Genomic DNA, 25539 nt, shown 5'->3' on the forward strand with positions numbered 1-25539 from the left:
GTGTTGTTAATGTACGTAACATTTTATAAATCAGGTTGGTGAGCTTTGTTTCCCTTTATGGTCTCATATGCTAATAAGTTTAACAAGTGGCAAGGCTGGGGTAATTGTTATGGACTGCTGCTCCTTTTATTATTCAGCTGTCCTCATTTTACTGGATTTTTCCACTAGTTAATAAAAATGATAATCTGATACTTGGTCCAGTAGGGTTTTTTTCCTGCATGCTTTTAAATCTCAGTCCTGTCATATGCTTGCGTGCCGCCTACCAGATCCAGAGCAGCCTTCTGTCCATCAGAAGTGAGGGAATCGCTACGCTTAGCATTGCACAAGGGGGTTGTGCTCTTCATTGTCTCCTGAACTGGTTTGCATCATATTGTTTTGTGCATCTCCGATTTATTTATTTATTTATTTATTTATTTATTTATTGAAACTGCAGACACTACCCGTCCAAGGAGAAGCCAAGAAAGTGATGGTGTCGAATACATTTTCATTTCCAAGCACTTGTTCGAGACAGACGTACAGAATAACAAGTATGTTGAAGAGATTTTATGTCGAACTGCAGTTAAAACAATGGCTTTATTATAAAATGGGGCTGGCTGTCGTTTTAGATAATAAGTCAAAGTGTATATAAAGTTGCAGTTATTTGAAGATGTGTTGAAATTACATATTGATATATAAGCAGCTGGCAAAAGCACTGAGCAAAAAAGCAGTATGTGCAAACACAACTTTTCTCAGCTTCCAAGTAGTTTCGGTGCTGCAGCTCCTCAAGAAGACTCTGAAATTGTAGGTGTTCAGGATAGGGGAGCACTCTTTTAATAGAGCATCGTCTGTCATAGCAATAAAGCATTGCAGCTTGAGGAGGGAGGGGGCTGGAAGTGCTGCAAACATGCCTGAGTCAATGTTTGAATAGCTCTGCTCTCTTTCAGGCCAGGCACTTCCTCTCCTTTTGAATTTAGAGATCTACAGTGAAGCCCCTGCCTGTAAACCCTCCAGAAATCAGACTAAAATGAAGACAATGGTAGCATCGTGCTCTCTAGCAGCCTGTAAAATACTGCAGCTTGAAATTCTGCCCCAGTGTTTCAGAGGGCAAAAGTGTATTAGACACAAAGCTGTGGGCTTTACTGAAATTTCAAACTGTGCTTTGCTTTTTTGGCAAATAGCGCTTGTAGTTTTATAGCACATAACCAGCTGCCTTGGTTCCATTAGCACCATTGTCGCTCCTCCTCCTCTTCTGAGACAGAGAATTTGGATATTCTGTAGTGTGCAATGAAATTTCAGTAGTTTCTATTGTTTAGCTTATCCACTGTTTTATTGCATTGCATTAGTTCAGAAAAAGAGGTGATGGAAAACATTAGTGGGCTGTTGGACTACAGTACTTTTTTCTCTTTAACTGAAATACAAGCAGGTGTTACTGATTTGAAAGTGGTAAAGTAGAAGATTTCTTAAAATTGACATGCTGAAGTACTTGACAGCATTTCCTTTATAAAACATGGTAAAACTCTCATGTAAGGTAAAACATTTTTGCTCCTGAATTAGATCTCATAAACCAAACTGATAAGGTTTTTTTCTGGAGAAAATGGAAATTATTCCAGTTATTTTCACCTTCTGCCACAGGTTTATCGAGTATGGCGAGTACAAGAACAACTACTATGGTACAAGTTTAGACTCGGTTCGATCGGTTCTAGCTAAAAACAAAGTTTGTTTGTTGGATGTGCAGCCTCATGTAAGTAAGCGTGTCTTTTGGACTTTTGTAGTTCCCCATATTGAATATTGGGATTCCAGGAAAAAAATTGGAAGCTAATATAAAAAGATACATTTTATTCCATGCTGAAAGACTATCGAGTGGGCTTGCTGGGTACCTTTATCACAGCAAGGCTTTGTGAAAGGAGAGGAAGGGAACTTTAATACGTATTGGCAAGTATTCAGCTTGGTAACTAAGTGAATGGAAAGCCAGCAGCATAATAGCGAAGCTTTAATTACGAAATGCTCCTTTACTTCCATGGTTTGGGTTAGAGGTTCTCTCTGAAACTTCAGTTTCAGGACGGCTTTGAGCCATCGCCTAGCCCAGCAGCTCTCACACGTTTAACCAGACCGTTCATGCCGGGGGTTTCTGTGCAGGGTGAACATGAGTCAAGGAACGCGCTAAATGTGATGTTGGCCAGATAATTGTTAAGAACATTCCTCTCTAAACCATTTGTTCTTGTGTTGACCTTGTCTTTCAACCCCGCCTGAACAGCTCCGCTGGGAATCTTTATGCTACTAATAACCACAGTGCTTCCAGGAGCTCGACTAGTTTGTTTAAACCCAGCCAAAGTATTTCTTCTCCAAGGATGGCCAGCCTGTGACTTCTGAACCCCTTGTGAGCACTGCTTGTGAGCAGTTCCTGGGGCTGCTCGGTTGCGGGGTTGTGCCAGGGGGAAGCCAGGGGAGGAGGGCAGCAGCGCAGGGGCTCCTGCTCTGCCAGCCCCTTACCTGTCCAGCACAACCCCATTTCCCAGTGAAGCACTAAATCCTTTTGGGGACCCAAGCTTGTGAACCATTCTGGGCTCCCACCCTCCAACACAGCATTTTCCTGTGGGCCCTGGCTGTGTGAAGAGGACAGAAAGCTTCTGATCATCCCTGCTTCACCCTGTGCTGCAAGCCGAATCATAGACTTATCTCCTAACTCCATACATAGTAGCATCACTTGCCTTGCTCGGGAAGAGTGAACAGCAAGGGATTGTGTGGTGGATGCACAGTACTGAAGAGAAAAAACATTAATCTGTTGTGACACCTTTTCCCACTACATGGGTACAGAAAGCATTATTCCTGCTAAAATGTGTTGAACCTCTCCTCTCCTGAACGCCCTGCTGCTCCCCTCCATCCTCCCACTGCCGGCAGCAGTGGTGTGCACAGCACAGCCTTTGCCACATGGATGGGGTTCACCAGCAGCCCACATGGAAACCAAGAGGAATGGGCGCCCTTGGAGAAATGGGGTTTTTTACCATTTGCATGAAAATTCTCCTTACATGAACTAATGCTGATCAGCAGAGCAGGATGGTGGTAAATGAGTAACAGCCTTCTAGGAGTGCTTTATGGGTTTATTTTTGTTAGTGTAGAGTTTCTTTTATTACAGTAAATTCCATTGTGTGAAATAAACTAATTAATTAAAATCCTTCCTCTTCCCAGACAGTGAAACACTTAAGGACATACGAATTTAAACCATTTGTTATATTTATAAAGCCTCCATCACTTGACCGTTTGAGAGAGACCAGAAAAAATGCCAAGATTATTTCAAGTAAAGATGATAAGGGAACTGCAAAACCCTTTACAGTAAGTATATATAAGTAAGAAAGACACGGTAAAACATGAGAATTTGTTAAATTTTATTGTAGCAGTTTACCTTGAAAATAAAGGTGATCACTGGATCTCATCAACTGTACTTGTCAGGGCTTACACATAGTATCTTCCTGTTTCCCAGCCGCTCTCACACTGCAAATTTACCATGTGTTTTTTGTTGTTTGATATGCACATATGCACACGGCTGTTTACACTTCCGTGGTCCTCTGACTTTTGTCATTGAAGAACCCCCACAATGCAATTCCATGAGAAGTAATGCTGTGGATTTCCTTTAAATAATTTTGATCTGGGCTTAGATGTTTCCATTCAATTATAAGAATTTCCTTGTTTTATCAAGTGTGTTATTGGTCTAAATTAGAGGAAAGCTCAATTATAAAGCATCAATTAAAAAAGTAAATGCTACTTTAATAAAAAGCCCATATTTGTGGATAAGAGAAACAATTTTTTTAAATTTTATAGGGAAATGAACACTCTTAAGACTGAAGGAGAAAAATCTAAATAAGTAACAAATGCTGCTTTTTGTCAATAATCGAAAAAAAATATTAGTTGGATTACCCAACAGTAACTTATTTACTTCCTTGAAAGATAATGAAATCATATTTTAATTGAAGCTAAAGCAAAGCTGATCATAAGACTTACCTGCATTTACAGTGTGTATCATTTTCCCTCATTCAGGTGGTGTTTCGGATTTTTTAGCTGTTGTTTCAAACTGAGTCATGGGTACAGTCACAGATTGTATCTGTCTGGAATATGCATTTGAAATAGTTTGGAAATAATGCAGTATAATAATATGTTCTATCATATATAAAATGTAAGAAGAGTTCATTCTTAAGAGCAACCTTCAGGACACTGCTTAGTTAGGATTGGTTTAATCTGTCAGAGTTATGTAAACAATTAAATTCCTAAGATCTGTTCCCTCCCCAAACATGAAGAGAAATCCACTGAGCCAGGTCAAACTTGGCATGGGGAAAAAGCCCTCACTAAGCTCTTAAAAGAATAACGGTTGCACTGTAATATATTGCATGCTAATAGCAAGCTGAGACTTAAGCAATGAAACTTTAAATGTATCATCTAAGTAAACGGGTAGAAACATTTTCCACTGGTACCGCTAACAGAAAATGTCTCTGTAATTCCTATGACTAATTATGCCACTGCAAGGGGAGAGACAAAATAATTGCCTGTTGAGCAAAGTCTGCTTTTGAGAGTGCTCTCTCACATCACCTGTATGGTAATTTCTAGAAATTATTTTTATTATTAAAAGTACAGTTTTCATCTCCTGATGAGATGAGAAATAAGCAAGTAGCTTTGCATTTACCACAGAATGAGTTTATGTGATGTTGCTGTGGACTGACTACACCTCGCACTGATTTTACTAGGAAGAAGATTTTCAAGAAATGGTTAAATCTGCCCATGTGATGGAGAGCCAGTACGGCCACCTTTTCGATAAGGTGATAGTCAACGATGACCTTGCTACAGCTTACAGTGAGCTGAAGACAACTTTTGACAGGTTGGAGACAGAGACCTTCTGGGTTCCCGTCAGCTGGCTGCATTCATAATAATGTTTTAAACAGACGAAACGTCTGCTGTTGTCTCAGCATCTAATATGGGGCATGGTTAGGTGTTACTTGATGGTTGTTTTCTTGGTTAGAGGGCTTTCTAACTCCACCTGAGCAGTAGGTACACTCTTCATGCACTTGGAACTGGTCTTGTTTTCCTGTGTCTTCAGTCCTCCTGCCCACAGTTTTGGGGCAGAACAGTCGGATTAAACTGAAGTCCTGCTGTGCTCCATAAAGTGAGCAAATACTAGTGTAACAAAACTGCCAAACACCTCAGTATCATCGTCTGTGTGTTTCCAAGGTAAGCTTTTTTAACGGAGATTTCGCAGAAGATACTAATTGATACTGGAGATCAGCACTTTGATGGTTTTAAGCATAACTGCTCCCAAAAAAAGCAGCACATTGGCACTTGGAAGTTATTACCCCTTAAGTGCTTGAGAGAACTGAAACAGGCAAAAGTGACCAACATTTTTATGAGGAAGACATCGTAGTTTTAATTACATAAAAAGATAAATGTTTTCACTTTTCTAGATGTGAACCTTGTCTTGTGTGTACAGGGTGATTTTAGTATTCCTTTGCACTTACATAGTCATGGAAAGAAAGATGTATTCAGTGGTTTAATTGTGAAATAATCTGCTGTGAGCATGCATGGATTGAAAGTATTTTCACGCATGCTTTGTGGCACAACAAAGAAAACTCATAGGAATATTTATTTAAATGGGGAAAAACACGAGTTACTATGTATGTAACTTCAAAGTCTTCGGGATTGATCTTCTGTAAAATCAGTGGCAAAGTGATATGAATAGCAGCAAAGTACAGAGTAACTTTTTTTTTCCCCCCTTTAAATTGATTTCAAACATTTTTGGCATCCTATAGAAAAATTTTCGCATTAGAAATTTTCAGACAGTTAGTGAGGAAGCCTTGGAGATCCAGGAAGCAGTTGTAAGAGATTAATTCTTTTTATTGTTTAGTACATCATGATACTTTTTAGTAGCGTAACAAATATTTTGTCTCCAGTCAGAAATAAATCAATGCTGTAGACTTTACTGTAAAACGTATCCTTGTCACTGGTCAGACACAGTTGGAAACCTCATTTTAAAATTTGATGTGGCAGTGTAAGCAAATGTATATTAGATGATGTATTTTTAATATAGATAATTTGGTATTTTTCTTTATTTACTACTGATATGCGGGCAGTGAGTACAGCTGTAAAGACCAAGTAACGACCGTGTGTTGTGTTGTGAATATGTCTTGTAAGTACAGAATGTGTATAAGAACTTGCTGACTTCAGATCATTCTATCTGTGGCATTCAAACAGGAAACCGTTATTTCATGTTAATCTGTAAAGAGAATATAGCTGTCTTGTTTAAAGAAAAAAGAACTTAGTGAAACTATATATTTATGAAAGGGTTGAAAAGGGATGTTAAGTTTTTAAATTTCTTGTCAATGTGATTATTTACTAAGGAGGTTGCTAAGTCTGTAATTTGAAACACTGTCTCTGTAAATGGAGCTCAACATTCCATGTAAATATTTTATTTCAGTTCATACGCTGATAAAGCCATCAGATTTTGCAGTTTTATTCTAAATGGGTATTTAATGTGTGGGTCATTGCATTTGGCTTAGAGTCATATAGAACAAATGAAATGCAAGCAACAACAGCAAAATCCCTAGGAGTCTGGAAATGTTTATGCAAGAGTTACAGATGTACTGAATCCCAGTACGGATACACGCTCTGCTTGAACAGCTATAATGTAACTTTTGTCAAATTTCACCATTTTCCTGGTGGACTTAAACTTCTTTGTAACATAAACTGAAAATTGTTGATTAAATTAATTGCATGGAGATTATGTGAGTTGAGAAAAGGCTTTCTATTTTTTTTAATTACTGAAAATCAAACTATTTTTCAGGGGATCTGGAATCCAGCGGTTCTGTTTGCCTTCGCCTGTGAGACGCCGAGTGCCCTTGCCATCTCTTCCAACCAACCCAAAGCGAGAGGGCACTCAGCATCTCTCAGGATCTGGCTGTTTCCAACAAGAGGGTCTTTAGTCCTTACTGAAACACTCAATGCTGCTTCTAACCTGGGCTTTCTCAGAACATTAGTGTACAATAACACTCACATAAGGGACCTGCTTTTCTCTTTAGAAATAGATGCTAGAATAATCTGCAAACTCCCTGGTAGAAACAGTTTTGGCTGTCCTGCAGGCTGTTTTTCTTGTCCTTTTGAAATTAATTTAATTCCCGTTCCTGGGTCAGTGTGGTCTAGGAGGGCATTCCGCACAGGTTGGCTACAGCAGTAACCAGCGCGGTGCTTTGTGGCGTTTACAGAGACACTGACCTGCCGGTCCTCAGCACAGCCCTGGCAGGAGTCGCCTAGAGGGATGGCTGCCTGCCCCGTCTCCGAGCCAGGAGCTAATTCCTGGATTGTAACACCTGCAAATGAAAGGGACTCACAAAAACATAAATCCAACCAGCCGAGTGAAATGTGCACAGAGGGTTTGAGGAGTGAGAAACAGTTCTAATTAAGTTACTAGCTTGTTCTTGAAAACACACATTATTGCAGTGTTAGCTTAAAAAAAAAAATAATTAAAAATCAAAGCCATTGGCCTCCATGAGGCAGTCAGAGATGACAGTAGGTCAAGGCAGAAAAAAATATCTCAACCCAACAGTTTCAACAGGACAGGAGCCTGCTTACCATGATGGACACTGACCCCGTGTGCTGAATTGTTCTGGGATACCAAGGGGCGTGGGGGGGGGGGGGATTTTTCCTTTGACTCCTAAGGATTTGGGAATGAAGATGACTAAACATGTTTCCAGTATTCCACATACTCCAGTTGTGCTGTGTGGTTTTTAGAGAACTGTATGTTTTGACAGTCAAGTCCAGATGTTTTTATTATGTCTTAGCTGTTTGCCATAGTTAAACAAATGGTAGTATTTTTTGATACTGTACCAAGCTCTATACTTGAATTTGCCATCAGGTCCTTGCTTTATGTCTTACCTGAAATCTAATCTTACCTTCTTATGCAAAACAATAAATTATTGATATATCACTGAAGGTGGTTTTCTTTATTGTAAATTGCACCATAACATATAGGCTTAATGTCTTTAAAAGGTAAAATGCCCAAGTAGTAAGTTATTCCATAGGTCTCTCTATAAACTGTAATGCTGCAATTATTTTTAGATGGAAAAATAAAGCAAGCTAGAACAAGGACTAAAATTCTTAATTTAGTTTTATTATTAGTATAAATAATGCTGAATTCTCCTTCAAAGTAGATGTTTACCCTTTCCTGCAACCCACCTTAAAATAAACCATTTTCTTTCTGAGAGGGAAAGCTTAAGTCAGTGGGTCAAACTGAGACATCAGCTCGTCTGGGCTTGCAAAGTGCTTGGAGGGGGTTATTATCTGAGTTACCAACTCAGAGTGTTTCAGTGGACGCGTACACTCCTAGCCAACTCACAGGTCCCATTGGAGGTTGTGTTCGTTTGTAGGACTCAAAGAAAGTAACGCTTAAACTAAGCTACTTTTTGCATTGTGTTATGGCTTTTCCAGAAAACAAGCCTAACACGTACTAGGATTAAAGAGAATACTTTTAAGCCCCTTCTGTTTTGTTTCAGTGCAGGATTCTGCATTTCCCACATGTACTTAGGTTCAGGTTTCTACTGTGCGTGGAGAATTTTTCCTCGGTAAAGCCTGCATTTAGATTTTGTGAGATTGTTTCAAAGGATGAATAGTTTCTTCAGAGATTTACAGTTAAAGTTATAATCTGAGTCAGTTTTTGCTACTGCAGTTATCTACAGTCACTTCCTCACAGGATTAAGAGTTTGCTGTGTGTCAGTGCTTAAAATTGGTTGTACTTGCTGTTTGCCCAGGATCCTGTTGCTCTCAAAGTCATTAAGTATTTATCATATATTACCGTGATTAACATAAGATACCAAGCACTCAACAGAAAAATGTCTGAACACAAAATTAAAAGAACACAGTGGGTGTATTTGTTGTTTAAGAATTCTGGTGCTAGATAATGGTTAAAGGTTTCAGCAGAAACATACACAAAAACATTTGGAAACAGTTAAAGTCTGGTCTTAAATTTTGTCTTATGTTAAATGACAGTACAAATGAGAGAATCTGGAGTTCTAGACAGCTGGAGACTTTTCCCCTCTTGGTATCTGTGTCTGAAATACAAGTTGGATATTTGGTAGACTGTATGGAATGATTTTACATCTCTATAATAAAAAGCTATGGTATTTTGTGTAGCCGACATCCAACATTTTAACAAAGGTAAACAGTGTGATTATTGAGACTTTGTTTTGCTTCTGTTTTAGTTTTGTACACACACGTCTGTTTAAACATATTTTTAAAGGCTTAGTGGCACAAAGCTGCCAGCTGCACATTTCAATATATGAATGGAGAAAAATACCTTCAGGATTTCCAAAGGGGTTCAAATGGCACAAACAGGATTTGAAAACTTCTTAATGAGAAATAAATAGGTCACAATTTCTTTTGTAATTAGGTCTATTTCTTTTCAGTAGCCATATTCATATTCATGACTCGAAAATGTTAAAAAAACAGAATGCATGCTGTAATTTTCCTCAAGTGAAATACAGCTTTCTGGTTTAAGAAAGATGTTACAAGCTTTCTACAGCATTATACACAGGCTCATGGAAAGTTCATTTTAAGGGAGTCGGTACATGTCTTAAAGACACAGGGAGGGTCTGTGGGTATGGCGGAGAGGGACTGAGAATGTTAAAAATGTGATTACTGCCCTGGAAATGCATCTTTGTTTTTGTAAGTCACTGAACAAGAAGGTTAGCAAGTTGGCTGCAATTGTGGTTTCTGTTCCCTCCTTGGTAAATATAAGTAAACGCCAGTAAATCTTTATTGGTAAGCAAAGCCAAAAAATGTTAGAATTATGGAGAGTTGAAATGTAGTACCCAGAAGGAGGACTCTGGATCCTGGTGATGTTGGCAAAGTTATTGCTTTACTTTCTTCTGATTTTTTAAATTTTTACAGCAAGAGTACAGCAACCACGGCTTTAACAAACTTACCAAACTGTGTTTAATCATTGGCGAGTCCATTCTTTTTTTTCTCTTGGCTCTTGTACACCTTTAGTAATCTCAGTCATAAAAGGGAGGGAAAAAGGATAATTAACTCATCTTGAGAAACAGTGAGACACCAAAAATTTGATACAAGGACATTTTTTACCTCCTCCCCAATGGACACGAGAGTTGGTGTGTTTCTGAAGGAGGTGAAGAGCTAGTGTTTGATCCACATGGAGAAGCACATGAGCAGTGTTTTGTCCCATGAAAACAGATTTGCTCTGAGAGGTCCCCGTGGCCCGTTTGATACATGAGAGCAGCATGTGGTAAAAAAGACCAGGAGCAATTTTAAATTTTATGCAGCCGGTGTTGGCTTCAGGTGTTCTTGTTCAAGAAAATGGCAACTGGGGGCAGTTCTGCTTGCCTTCTGTGTGACCTCTGGACATTTCACGGTGTGTCCCCTCCCTTTCCTAGATATGCATTACTGCTTATTTTGAAGAAATGATGGTTCCCTGAAATTGGTCAAGGCTTCAGGTGGTGGGAGTAGTCACGTTTCATGATCAGGGTGCACATTTGCAGTGGGGCAGTTGCACAGATGGAAGCATGGGTTGCGACCACTCCATAGTGCATGCAGCACGCTCGTGTTTTACTCTCTCAAAGACCTTTGCATACCATGTATGGGTTATACTTCCCTATTAAACCTTTTTTGATGCAACTTCTGGAGCCCTACTCCCAAATACAGCCTGGCCTGTCTCAGGCCCCGTGTGAACATGGAACACAGGTGTAGTCCCCAGGTTCAATGATGCTTACTGGAACAGTCGGAGAGATGGCACAGCAGTGGTGCATCTGGGCGCAACTCTTCTTACCAGGTGGCATAATGGGGCAGTCAGATCTGGAATTCAGCATCTCGCAAGAAGATGAGGTGGTTAAGGGGCTTCCTAACAGGACTCCGGCCCATGCCGGGTAGTGCTCAGGCATAGCTGAGGGGTAGCAAAAGTTTGGTCCCAGCAGCTGTGAGGCCAGCTTGACTGCCAGAGGAGATCTAGCTGTGTGTACGTGAGCTGTGCTCTGCCCCTCTCCTTCAGAGCCAGAACAACGCGTCTTGGCCCATTTTACCGATTGGTGCAGATGCAGGCAGTGTATTTGAATTCCCATTTGCAGTGCTGGCTACTATTGATTATAAGGCAGAAAAGGAGTCTTTTTAATTGGTTGGTTTTGTTGTTGTTGTTGAAAACTGCCCTGAAAGCTTTGTTGTTACTGGTGCTATCTGGACAGTGTGAAAGAGCAGCCTGTTATTGGTCCTGCTGGGGTATTAGTCCAGATGTTTTTCTTTACACAGCTGTTAAGCAGGAAGTAGAACCAAACCCAAAGATTGATTCGAACCATTGTTTTGTCAAAAAGCAGAACTGAACCTGAATTACTGTATTCTTTTGACTTCATTGAATTCAGATCATTGGCCACAGCTGGATCCAGCCCCAGCTCCCCAGCTCAAACCAAAGTGAGAAAAGCACAGACTCCAGCCATGCTCTTGAATAGGTGAGACTTTGAAGGCAAGGAGTCTGTACTGTGCAACGCGTGCAGCTGATGTTACCTTTATGCCAATAGCAACTTTATTGTATTGTGCCTGTGTGCATATGTATATACATTTATGTCTTTATCAAGTGCTGTAGTGTACACCAATTTGTAAGCAGGCTTACAAAAACATTGTTTATTGCTTAATTGGAAGACTAATGACAAACTAAAGAAAGACATCTACTGATATAATACTAAAGTTTTAGCAAATAGATGCACAGCTTTACTCAGGCAGGACTCTCGCACATCTCGGGAAGCTTAGAATTTTACATTTCAAATACACTGTTTTGCCCCTATTTCATGAAAGTCAGAAGAGCTTGATTGAATGCAGACTACAAACTTGTTCACTACAAACCCGGTTAAAGATGAAATCTTGCTGGGATTAGCTTAATTGTTCCCTAAATGAAAAGGCTGCTTTGTACATAAACTATAATTCTATGCTTGCCAGATAAAGAAACGTAAACCTGTCAGGAGACACAGGAATTTGTCTGTGTAGGAGTATCACTGGGCCAACTGTCTTGCCTTTTATGCGATACTGTGGTGTAAAACACCACTCCACTGGTTTCATTTTACAGAAAATAGTCTCTGTGGTGGTATCCTGTGGGAACTGAAGTATCGAGTTCTATTTTCCCTTCAAAAGTCTAACGACATATGTACCCCGCTTCTGAGAGGCTGCTCTCCGTGCTGCCGCTGTGAGCCAGCCGCGTGGGCTCGCGGGATGCTGTGGCATGGCAGGGGAGCCACAGGGAAGCTGTGCCATGCAAAGCAGGCGGTGCCGCTCTCTGCCGCGGTAGAGATTTGCCATAGGTAACACCACAGTTGTTTGAAATTAAGAGATGTTACTTGTGGTAAGATTACAGTAGTTTAGTAGAAGAGGAAAATGCTTTGTTATTCCATCTTTAATCTTCAGAAGTTCACGTGACACTTCTGATTATCAGATCCTATTACTCTGCAAACTCTTTTAGCTTTCTTTTGGCTTCCCTACTGCCTGCTTGAAAGCAAGAGTTGCTGCAATTAAAGCCTTTATTCTTTATATAAATGTAACCATAAAAGATGTGGAGTTCCTATCTTCCAAAGCTACCAGAGCAAGCAAATAAAGACACAATTTCTGCAACTGTTCTCAAGTGACCTATTCCGTTTAATCTCATTTCCTTTCTTCCTAACCAGCCTTCTCAAAAAGCCTCTCCATGTCAGAGGCCAATAGTTTACCAAGGAGGATGTGGAGCAGAAAGGCGAGGCTGGCCAGAACCGCTGGAAGGGAGAAGCTGGGGCACTGCTGGGCTCTGAACCACTGGGAAGTCTGCAAGCCTGGCACAGAGCTGAGCAACTCATGAGTGAACAGTACGGGAAGATGATTTAGGCAGCCAGGTGTTGTTTACGCCCTCTTAACTATGAAAAAGAGCAGTCTCACCCCTGTGCCCTTCACTTACAAGCATCTAGCAGGGAGCAGTTAAGTAACCCTCTATGTCAGGTAAAGTACTACCAGTGTGCAGTTAACTCCATCGTGGCAGACACTGCACGTGGTCTGCACGGTGTCATGGTCTGAACTCTTGACTCTGTGGTCTCCAGAAGTCATCTTCTGAAAAGTGGTATTAAAACCTGCCTATTCTTAAGAGTCTCCTCAAGTCCAATGAGTTCTGAGATGTGCATCGTTGAAGGGTCTGTGTATCAGTCACAAGGTAGGTGCATTCTTAATCCTAAGCCTCCTTCACGTTCACCTGCTTCATACCAGAGGGATGGTGGTGGCTGGTATTAACTCTGCTACCACTGGCAAAATGTCCTTGTACCTCCAAGGAGACACACATGCTCAGAATTTTTGCAGGACCTCCTGGGTCACTCCCAGCTACAGTAACTTGTCTGTCACAAAATCTAAGTGGAAACCACAAGGGGCCAGATTCTCTCTAAATCTGAGAGAGCATTGCAGGGAGGCAGTGCTACCCCCTTTGCTCCTTGCACAGCTCCGCTTATAGCAGTGGTTACTTGGCTTGAGATCACTAGTGTCATGTAAAATCCTTATGGATCCCCACAGTTCCAGTGTTCAGGATTGATGATTCTTCCTTCTCTTTTAGCATCTTGTGAATAACTTAGAATTTTTTTCATGCTAATGCAACTCCCTCTCTTCCCGGTAAATTGCCTCATTTTGTGCTATTGGAAAGTGCTTAGTCTGGATTGCTCTCCTATTAGTACCTCAGGCTGCTGCTGCTTTCTGTATTATGTGTATGGGACAATAAAATATCAGCAGATAGCTGACACTACTTCGACCCCTAAATGAATGATAGTAGGAGCTCTTCTTATAGCTAGCCTCAAATGACTTTCATCCGTACCACTTAAAAACATGGGATTGTTCGTGCAGTTAAGCAGCGTGGCACAGTTGAGATGGCAGTGGATAAAAATGCGGTGCTAGTAAAGTCAGTAGAAAAGTTTCATTTTTATTTTAACAATATCAGAGTTTTACCTCTTGTCTTTCTGTGCCTGGGAAATTAGGAATGCCTTTGCTCTGAAGACCTTGTAATCTAATGCCAGGTCTTGCTGACTTTTACTGTCGAGCTTTACTGCTTTGTTTCATGTGTGGTCCCTTTGACTTCAGTAACACTCCCCACACAGGGGTTGGCAGCTCTTGCCCTGGAACCAAGTTGATGACTTCTCTGGGCTCAGGGTCTGGCTTTGAGATAAGATGCAATCAGCAAAGATGGTAAATATTTCAGTGAGTAATCAAACATGTAAGAGCTGTCTGGTTATTATCTTTGGATTAATATCTGAGATTAGTATCTGGGAGTGAATTTCAATGCAAATGCATCTAATTCCTCTCAAGCACATGAGAGTAAATATGTCTTGCTGATAAAACTATTGACTCTTTGCCTAAATTATTTAATGCGCATTGTAGGACTGTGTTAGGCTGGCATGCCCTTTGCTGCTTAGCTGTTCATCCACGGTTTCATTTCTTCTACACCTACAATGTGTTCCCAATAAATCTTGCACACTTCTAAGTAATTTCCCAAGTGCTCTAAAAATGGAGGCAGCAATTCATGTCTGTCATTTTAGGCAATTATTACTGAAATCTCTAAAGCAGTGTCTCAGAATAATTAACCTTAATTAACCTTACCCCTTAAAAGATTTTCCAGCGTTGATCAGCACGCCTGTAAGCTGCTGGTCATACGTTTGTAAACTCAGAGCTGTCAAGCACTTAGTAAACCCATATAAAGCGAGCTCTCTCTGCTTTATGGATTTCGGCTCAAGCAAAGGCACAGCACTATATATTTGAACTTGTAAACTGCATATCTTGTTTTTTCGTTATTATATTTCTGTGTAATACTTTCCAAACTCTGTTTTATTGTATTCCACAGCTAAAAAGCCACCTGGATATTCCTTTTCTTTTTTTTTTTTTTTTTTTTAAACTATCTCTAAGCCTTTTTGCATGTTTTTGTAATGTGTAAGACAGATTCGGATGACAGAGGTTTCAGAAGACTTGTGCAGCTGGTAGCTTTTTGATGATTTAATTTCAGAATTCTTTTGGAATAAATGCGGGTACTAACGAGAACAATGAGTAAAATGTCAGTTGTGTAAATATTAAGAGGTCTGTTTTAGAAAAATATTAACACTTTTGTCCGTTCAATTACACCTGTGCATCATTCTACAATAGCAGAGTAGAAAAATAAGAGTCTAACAGATGTATTGGTAAGTACACAAATGGGGTGAACCAAGGAAATATCATAAATCCTTTATATGAGAACATTTTGGGAGTGTTTTAAAAGACTAGCAGATGAGAATAAGTCCAGGTGTTCTTTGAACCCTGCCAGGTGATTAAAGTGAATAGTAAAAAGCTCAATGATGGTACCAAAATACATGAAGATACATGCATGTGATTGGGATTTACACAAAAGGAACAGCTAGTTTGTGGGAATGGCCAGACGTCCATGCATGGGAAACAGGGGAGATGAGTATTTACAACTTTCTCCAAGTGGGAACAACGTTTGTGGGGAATCTCTGTAAATATCTTCTTACACAGGAAGTAAAACCTTATTTAAGTAAAACATTTACTGCTCTGCTGAAAGAAAAATGAGAGATATGATGAGCTGAAAAAATGTAGTCAGTAGTGAGCAGCATCTAGGATCTTCAAGAAACAGTGAAATACTGAGTGCTAGAAGAGGATAATCAGTTTTATGCATTTTTTAAATTAATGTGAAATGCTACTCTCCCACTTTTGCTGTACAGCCTGGGTTTTAGAATGTCAAGAAAGTATTTGACATTTACAAGACACTGCAGGCACTAATACAAATCATTTTTATCCATTTATCCATTTTAACCACTACGCTGAGTGAATTGTTGGCTCTGTGCAATTAGTCTCTGTGCTTCTTGACAATATAACCACAGATTATCATGAATTCTATTAATAATGCAAGGTGGAAGCTCTGTTCTCCAAGTCTGTAATTTTACTTCTAGAAAAACATCTAATTTCTTACAAACCTGATGTAAATAGGCCAGCTGACAAGTATCCCAAAAGAACAGAAGAATATGCCTGGAATAGTAAGATTTGAACTGATGGATTTTTGGCAAAAAAAAAATCTTATACAAGCTGCATTTGTCTCAAAGTTTAAAAATAGGAGCCTTTGTCATATGTGGCAGGAAAGGCCAGGTTGAGTCATGATTGATGTCACTTGAAAGAACAATTTAAGCTTAGAAAACGACATCAGAATCATCAGAATTCAGTGAGATTTAGAGCCGTCCCTGAAGCCAGGGTGCTGGGGATTCTGGAAGATACACTGCCAGACATCATCTGAATGGAAGCCAGGAGCTATGGTACTTTCAGATTACATTTCTAAACTATGTGTACAGTTTGTTTTAATAGCATTCATTTTTAGTTAAATGCTTTTTTCAAACTGTTTTCAGTTTTTCAGGTTTGGTGCAACCCCGTTTCAGGCTGGAAGAGCAGTCTGTCACTGCCTGACCTCTCCCCTTGCTCGCTTACATGACAAGTTGCCAAGAGCAGTCAGGAGTGCTTTCCTTATTACCACGAGTCTGCAAATACAGCAGGGTCTCTTTCCATTTACTCTTCTCCAGTTTTAGTGCTCAGTTCCTGCTGACTTTACTACTGAGCTTTCGTAAGTCAGACTGTAACAGTACACATATATGTTAGAAATATTTCTTTTAGCTCCCAGGCTAAAACTAAACTTTGTCTGTCTGCTACTGCTAGTGTTAAAATGGAAGTAACAAAACAGAAAAGGTGCTTGGATTTCACTTTATTAAAAGATAACCAATAAATCGTGCACAGTCTAGGTCACAGAGAGGCTGTGCAGAATAGCAAACCTTTTCCCACATATAGCAAGTCTTATCCTCCTTAAAGAAGAAATTTTACTGTGAAAATAAATATATTTAATGTAAGTGCACAATGCAACTTTTGATCTGGTTAGATCTGTTTTGCTTTTAAATAGCTTTTAAGTGTAAAGAGAAAGTAAACTGCAAATCACATTTCTAAGAAGCAGGCTTGTACTTACTGCAGTTAGCAGCAGCATATTTTGTTCCTAAAAATTGTATTAGTGAAAAAACAAGTTGTATGGTTTCTAGGCTGCATGCCTTTACCAATACTTTATGCATAAACGCTTTTCTTATGAAAATGAGTTCATTCCAGGAAAAGAAAAAGTTCATCACACAAGCAACTCCCAGAGTAAAGCATGCTTGTTAGCTAATACCTGCTGTTATCTGCCGTTTCAATTTGCACGTTGTGCTCATTCCTGTTCTGTCTGAAAAGCCAAGTGGTGGATGAATTATTCTTGGTATTCCTGATTTTTACTTCAAGCTAACAAACACCTGTGTGCAACTGGCCTGCCGGAGCCATTCCATGAAACATCTGGGCATGCTCCAGCCCTGGGGCTACTGGCATTTGAAACGGTCTTCCCTGATCATGCTGCTCATTGCTGCTCCAGTCTGGGGCCTGATTAAGCACAGGGATTGGATCAGGAATCCTGTCACTCCCGTGCACCCAACTCTCTTTGTGGTAGAAGAGGCAGACAAAGGGACAAGGACTCTGGTGGATTATGTGAGTGGTGAGGGAGAGGGAACTGCATGTGATTCCTTTGAAAGCAGAGTTTTCCACGGGCTTTCTGTGTTATGTAGCACATAGAAAAGACCTGCGCTGGACAATGAATCATTGCGTAGTAAAAACAAGCGTGCTCTGTGGAATCTGTACTTTCTTTGTTGCAGCCATTGGAAGTATGTAGTGAATGAAGCAGACGACTGTAGAGAGGAGAACATGTTTTCATGATTAAGGCATGACTGGAGCCCTGGGGAACTGAATCGTATCCCTGCCTTTGCCACAGATTTCCTGTGTGATACTAGTCACTTTGCACATGTGGTTGTTAATTGTGTTTTTCTTGGTGCTCGGTACAGTGGAGTGTAATTTGTAGAAGTGCTGAGCACTTGCAACTGCAGGCTGTAGGCAGCGGGAGCTGTGCTGTGACTGTAAGCACTGCTGTGCGATGAATACTGAGAAATCAGGCACCATGCATCTCAATGAGGCATCAAGAAAAGCAGAGGCAGGGATTACAACGATAAATCTTCATGAGTTCAATTTTTATGGCTGGAGAACAGCTTGATAGGGCTTTTCCTTCTTAAACTTGTCCTTCCTTGTACCTAAAATAAGAACAGCAAATTTCTAGCTAAAGAGAAATTTGAGTATTTGAGAAAAATTGCTGAGTTTAAGATACTCCTGCTAATGCAAGAATTAGACAAGTGCTAAATGGTAACTTCACTGTCCTTCATCTGTCTTGCTTTTTTAATCTATTTAAACAGCGATATTATAGTATCACTGAGCAGCCACTGAAGAACCCACTAATAAAGCAAGATTGTGAGTACACGTATGTTTTTACTGACTATATGCAAAGCAATTGTTAGGGATTCGATAGGCTCTGTGTGTCTTCTCATAGTCTTAATATTGTACAGCAAATAAACTTTAAAAATACTACACTGTTCTGTTGGTAAAAGCTGAAAAAGACATGTAAGACACTTTATGGGAAGATACTTAAGAATACATCTGCTTACTCTCAAAATAAAACATGATGGTCTGTGTAATGTGTCTCTTAAATAAAAAAATACATGAAAAAATGTATCGCATGTAAATAAACAGCTATCCTTATATCAAGATGGGCAAACAAAAAATTAAGTAGCTTTCCTATGAGAAATGGAATGAGAACAGGAAAGCACATAACTTCAGAGATTTCTGTAGTATCAATAGATTTGTCAGCTTAAATATATTATGTCACTCCTTGATGCTGTAATCCAGTTCTAAGGACAATTAAAATTTATTTTTTTAAGTGTCATTTATTTAGCACGTTTATCATATTTTACTAGAAAACTCAACTATTCTCCCATTAGTTAATCACAGCTTTGTAAAACACTAGATGTGCAAGTGTCTGCTTTTAACTAGAAGAGGCACGCTCAGTTCCACCAGAGGTGTGAGTTACATAGGTGACTAGAAAATTACAGGAATTTTTTTTACTTTAGTAATTGCAAACACATACAAAAATGGAAAACCAATTATTTTCTAAATTTTGTTTATTTGAGATGTAGCCTATATTTTTGTTGGAACACTGGGCCATACACTCAGAACGCATACAAGGCACTGGAAGTGGAATTCAGAGAATGCAAATCCACCAAAGCAGTTCAGAAAACCTCTGCTTCACAGACTTCAAAATCTGAATTTACTGGGCTCTCTTGTTTTGGTCCTGTCAGTCTCGTAAGTGCCACAGCTTAGTTTTCTGTGAGTACACCGAACTCCGAACTTCTTGCCACAGCTTCTTGCAGCTCCACTAAAAGACTAACATTTGAAGTCTGCACTATGTTCTGTGAGGGGTTCACTTCAATCCAGGTGCCCTGAGCACATCTACCACTTACTGACGCTTCCGCTTCCAGGAATGATCTCACTCATATCTTGAGCTTGTGGCTACTTGGCAACTGCCTGTGAACTTGTGAAGTTGTCTAGTAAAGTGGTGAGTTATGGAGGAATTGGGTTCCTGCATGCTTCAGAGTCCCCACCTTACCCCTTTTAAGTTTCAGCCTGTTTTATAGAAGGGCATCCCATCAGACAGGGACTGTGGCTCCAAGAGGTGCCCTGGGAGAGTGCTTCAAAGCCCTGAACCTGCACGGGCACCCCCAGGCTCCCAAGAGCAGCGGAGGGGTTCAGAAATGCCCCTGCACTCATCATTCCTGTTTGGCAGACTAAAGAGCCAAGCACAGCATGTCTGTATGTGCACCATGGTGTGCTCATGTAATCAAAAAGCAGTAAAATGTTCTGAGATTCATTTGAATATGGCCTGCTCTCAGTCTCAAACGCAGCATACTCAATTAACACCAAAAGTGGAGATGAAAAAAATCACCAGATCATCCTTGACTGTTATCAGTGTGGCGGACAACACCAAGTATTTTTAATTACTATATTCTAGTTTTATATAGAATAAAATTAACCAGAATTTCATTGTATAATCTCAATACAGTGAGATTGTAAATCATTTCCCCTCCTGAAGATTCTACTCCATCCTTTAACATGTGGAGTAGTTAATTCCAGTTTTCCTTACTTTAAACTGAATGGAATTTTTGTACCAAATTAGGACAGCTAAGTCCTTCCACGCAGAAAACTACTGAGCTCACTGGATATTTTGCTGTCATGGTGCCAAACCACACAGCAATCATGCTGCAGAAGAGACGCTGCTCTGCACAGTAATTCCATATAGGAATCACTATTGATTACAGCGAGGATACTTTATGGGTAGTGGTAAATTATGAGGTTTCTCTTGTAAGTGAGAACATTGATTTACATGAGTAATGCAAACGCTCACACGTAAGCTGAACTCAAACTTTAACCGTCAGCCATAACACATCTATTTATACCACAGATCAGTGCTTAGCCACTTATATTTAATTATAATCAGTTGTGGTGCCTCCATTTTCTGTGTTTACTCAGAAAATCACATTTCTGAGGTCAAATGCAATGACATTTATACCATACTTATTTGAAGACATGCTTATTTGTACATTCTGCATGTATCTAAGGACAGAATTTCTGGAGAAGAAAGGATGGGTATGATTCGTCAGTCCTTAGATGAATAAAATTTCACATACATCAATTTTAGTCAGGGCATGTCTGTGCTACACAACACAGTGCTGTGGATAGATAGCCAAAGCAGCTCAAAAGAAGCCAGCCTGGGTAACTGGAAGCAGTTTAACCACATCGGTTAATGCTGTACACTGTCTAATTTACTCTGTTTTTTAGCAAAGTAAATTAGCTTTGGCAAAGCACTGCACAAATAGGCTAGCCTGCTTTTTCCGCCCATGAGCTAGCTTTGGCACCAATTTCTACATTGTACTTATTGTGCAGTATAGCATATCTAGTAGGAGAAACAAAGGACTGCTTGCATAAAAAATCTGCAGATTCGGATCCCCAAATTTTATTTTGCACTTACTCATTTTAATGGCACAAAACTTTTATTAACTCTTAAATGTCACTGCTTCAAATTTAGTGGTGTTTCTGAACTAAAATATCAAAATAATAAAATACCACTATAAATGAATCACTAAATCATATAATTTTGGGCTTACCATGCTTAAATATGCTGATATTTACTTGACAGCAGTAGCAAACTGGTAATTGGTAGTAGATTTCTTCAGACTCTTAAGCCTAATTCCTTCTGACCCCTGGCATGATACAAAGACTATCCTTATTTCCAGTATGAAGGCTTTACTAAAATCAGAACAAATCACAAACCTTTTACATTGAAATCTTAGCAGAAAAATGTCATTAACATAACTAACTTACACTTTAGAATGTCACAGGGACTAGATTTTTTGAAACAGTCTGGTAAAAATTAAGTTTAACTGTCTGCTGTCTGACACTATTGTTGATGGACCAATTTTTCCTCCCATGAGATCGATGACAGAAATCTATTGATGACAATGGCAGCAGATAAAGTCTTGCCATGTATGATTTTCCAGTAGGGACAGAATCCCCCTCCATGTCTGAGAAATTATTTCAAACTACTCAGTAAGACAGTCTTTATGCATCACAATCAGTAACCTTTTAAATACCAAAGCAATAGATGCTAACTTGATATTCCAGGAAAAATTACATTCAAACTATTCAGTCTTACTCTTCCCAAATATAAACAGAGCACACAGGCATGTATTTTGAAAAATTTGCCTGCTTCGCTCCCAGATTTTACATTCAGATTTGAAGGCTTGCTGGAAATCAACAGCTCTTGTAATAAACTAAAATATTAATTTATGCATAAAGTGGATGCAATAAGAATAGTTTTTTAAAGTAGATAGTTTTGATCTCCATCTTTGCTTGAACTAAAAAAATAAATGAAGATGTAACAGGTAGATGCAACCCTTTCTACAATAAAATAACTGACTATCAAAACACAGAAGAGCTTCAGATCCTCTAGAACAACCTTAATGATTCTAAATTTCAACTAAAACGCTTGATTTTCTACAGTTATTACCAGAAGAAGAAATGGAAAAAATCAGAGGAAAAATGTACCCATATGGAGGACTCTAATATCCATGGCACAGATCTTGAGAATAATACCAGAAAATTGGCTGAATTAACTGTATCAGAATGTACACTATGCAAGAAGACATGTATATGTAACACGCATTTCTGCTTCTCTCAATAAAAATAATTTTGATAAAAAGGCAACTTTCCTCCCCAATTGGAAGTTCTACTGTAAAAGGATTTGTAATGGAGCTATAATCCCTATTCTCGTCCACACAGGACTTATTTTTCATCCAAGCTGAGTGCAGATGTCAGTAAGATCAAATACATTCTATATACTTAAATAAAACAAAATAAAAAAGCAACTTTCCTTTAATAGCTCACAGAGTACAACCACTATGAAACAGAAATTTCAGTAAGTTATTTTTCTACCAGGCACTGGACTAATGCTCAACCTTGCAACATCCAACTGTTGCTCCACACTAATTTTACAGCCAATTGCTGCTAAACCCTGTAGCGATTTGGCTTTATTCTGATCTCCACTCCTCTCACAATTTCACATTTTCCCATATAATATTACCGCACCACCATAAATGATAGAAGCAGTCTCTTCAAAACCAGTGATTGCTCCAAGGTGTTTGAATTTCTGCCTTAAAATGACCTACAAGGAAGAGAAAACGCCCTGATGTCAGTCTTGGCTTTCTTTCTGATTATATAACGGGGAAAAATGATTTGGTGGTTGGTGCTTTTTTTTTTTATTTTTATGTCACTTTTCATAAAAACTATGTAGGGAATTACCCAGAATTACTAGTGATAATTGCCTAAGTAGTGAAATGGGACTAGCACAGTAGTAACTGGAAGCTGGATACCTCAAAAGAAAAGGATTTTAAATTCTCTTAACTATGTAGTGTCTTCTGCATGTTTGTATTAGCACCTAGTCTGAGAATCCAGTCTTCACGAAACAGCCAAACTCCCTTTCCCGATTAATATCACCATGTTACAGTCCAAAATACTTTCCACCAATACCTCTCATTTTTCCTCTAGAAATCCATAAATGGAGACTACTTATGAAATTCTAATTTTAAAACAATCTCCCTTTCACACTCCCACCCAAAAACAAACAGCCCAATTCTTTCTTACCTTTTCCCCTTGAAAAAGGAGGCAATTTTTAGAAACCACTAAGAAAGCAAAAGGCATTCGGGCTTGTCAGTAGCATTCACTTGCAAACGGTCTATGTCTGAAAGCTAAAAACACTGTCTTCAATCACAGTACAAGATATACTGTCTGCAGTATTACCTTTAATATCAAGTTATTTCAAATGTTTAGCACCACGGGCTAAACGTATAACTAATGCGTGTAGCTGGCAGTTTTTCTTCCTACATTTCAAAATAATTCTCCATTTTTTGTTTTACTAGCCAGAAAGTCAAAATCTTTCCTAAATTGCAAAGGTCAAAAGTGGTTCTGGACACAGCAGACTCAAGAGTACAGTGCTCTAATTTGCAAAGTTACCAATCTGTCCATTCCACTTGGCACACAATATTTTGGATAAGTATTCAGTTGTTTATGTTTTGTTTTATTTTAATTGAATCTCTGCTACTAAATACCACTGCTGAAGTTCCATTGGCTTTTATAATATAAATCAGAATGCCTGATTTCCACTGAAGCCTTAAAAGGTTTCTGTATCTTTCTGATGGCTGTAGGGAAACAGTTATTAACTTTGTAGTTATAATCCACCTATAAAACTAATTCAACTAACCAATAAGCAAGTTTTAAAAGACATTATGTAGCTGCTATGAATACTGAATTGCTATACTATTCAAGTCAGAATAATTAACTAGCTCTAGAAAAAAACATTTTATATAAACATCAAAATACACAGACATTCTTTCTCCCTGGAAAAATGTATGCAAAATCTGTAATTTTTATGCAGGGAAGAATCAGTAAGAAAAATAAAGGGAATCAGCAATTAGTCCCTTCTGCGTGTAAGGGGTTGTACCCATACATGAACAAATTAAGGTGGCTAATGGGGTCAATACTTTGGTGACTCCTGTAAAAGTCAGTATTTTAAAACAATTCAAACTTTATTCATATACTCAAATAACTCTACTCCAGAATATCTTTCTCTGAAGCTTCCTCTTTCAGTGTTATTGAATACATGTATTTGAATAGTAGACATCTCAAGACAAAATATTACATGAAGAGGGAACTGAGGTTGAAGATGCAGAAAGATAATGTGGGATTCAAAAAGAAAAATCCTTGAATGTAATTATCCCCCACTAAAGTATTACAAATCCAGGAAAACCAGCCAAGTTTCACTGAGAAGATACCCACCATGTTAAGGCCCCTGATACTATGACCTGTATCTTGTTCTGATGCTACAAAGAAAAAATGTAAATGAATTTACTACATCTTTCAAAATCACTATCTTCTAACCTGGTACCTCAAATATTGTTATGACATAGTCACAGTATCTGGTTACTACACTACACTGATTATTTCTTTCAAATTATACTCAGAAGTAGTCAAGAGACCTAGCAGTAATATAAACAGAAATTAACAAAAGGGAATAAACGACCATCTACAAATAGAGGGAAGCACAGTATAGTAACACAGTTTGTACTCTGAAATATTATATTATTTTGTTAATCTATAACTTATTAACCAGAATATTTTCCTGCTTTATTTTCCTTTAAGAACTCCGTAAGATAACTGTCTCTGCCAGACACCCATGCACAACGCTGCATACCTCTTTGTCTCTTGCATTGAGTCACATTTGAAAAAAAGTCTTTTCTATTTTTAATTTCTAGAGCCAAGACAGTGTATTGTACAATGTCCAATCTTTAAAACTCCTCACTTCAGATCATTTGGAATTTTTTAAATTACCTAATTGCTCAGAAAACAAGATGTAAGTAGGAGGTCACAACAGAGAAATCAGAGACTCAGTGAAAAATTAGTAGTCATTTGCTTTCTAAGGATTAGGTTTTGAACATTGGTTTTCCATCAAATCATGCTTAAAGATTCAAAAAATCAACAGATTCATCATGTCCACTCCCTCTTTTTACCTCATGTAGGTTGCCTCTTGAGCTGAAACCCTGCCTTTCCACAAACAGTACTCCCTAATTAAAAAAAAGACAAACAACCACAAACAATTGATTACAAGAATTTAAGATGCATAAAACTGTTAGTTAACAGCTCTAGGCACCTAAATAGTTCATTTGTACTGATACAAAATTAAATGCAACACAACTGGATTTTTTAATTTCTCTAGCTAAGCCCTTTTCACCAAACAGTGGTGACTTTTGTTCGTTTCGTGAATGCCAAAAATATGTAAGTTTTGCAACAAAAGCAAGCTAATAAACAATAAAAGGAAATTGACAAATACTATCTTGTTTTCTCCTGATTTCCAGCTTGTCTGACAGATTACCCATGAAGCCAATCAGCTAAACTGCTATGTAACAGAAGGAATAGCTGGTATTATTTACCTTGAATGGCTTTTTTTATATTATGTAAGCCTCTACAACTGTTTTTTACAACTTCTATTACTATTCTACTTCAACAGTC

The 25539-nt window shown here is 38.8% G+C and overlaps 1 protein-coding gene and 1 long non-coding RNA gene across 9 annotated transcripts in view; one reads left to right on the forward strand and one right to left on the reverse strand.

Moving 5' to 3' along the window:
* Positions 1-7944, forward strand: part of MPP7 (MAGUK p55 scaffold protein 7) — a 158072-nt gene extending 150128 nt beyond the window's left edge. For all 8 annotated transcript variants that reach the window (XM_080386016.1, XM_080386019.1, XM_080386022.1 and 5 more), the window contains 4 exons: positions 434-527; positions 1612-1720; positions 3166-3309; positions 4713-7944. In XM_080386016.1, the coding sequence (XP_080242142.1) occupies positions 434-527; positions 1612-1720; positions 3166-3309; positions 4713-4892 (527 nt within the window). In that variant the 3' untranslated portion in view covers positions 4893-7944. The remainder of the gene's footprint in view (positions 1-433; positions 528-1611; positions 1721-3165; positions 3310-4712) is intronic.
* LOC308063293 lies at positions 5551-25095 on the reverse strand. The gene is made up of 2 exons (XR_013927909.1): positions 25041-25095; positions 5551-18122 (listed from the first exon to the last, which is right to left on the reverse strand). It is a non-coding gene; the product is annotated as an uncharacterized lncRNA (long non-coding RNA).
* Between the last annotated feature and the right edge of the window lie 444 nt (positions 25096-25539).

Source organism: Falco punctatus, assembly GCF_963210335.1.
Source record: "Falco punctatus genome assembly, chromosome: 4".
Classification (NCBI taxonomy): domain Eukaryota; kingdom Metazoa; phylum Chordata; class Aves; order Falconiformes; family Falconidae; genus Falco; species Falco punctatus.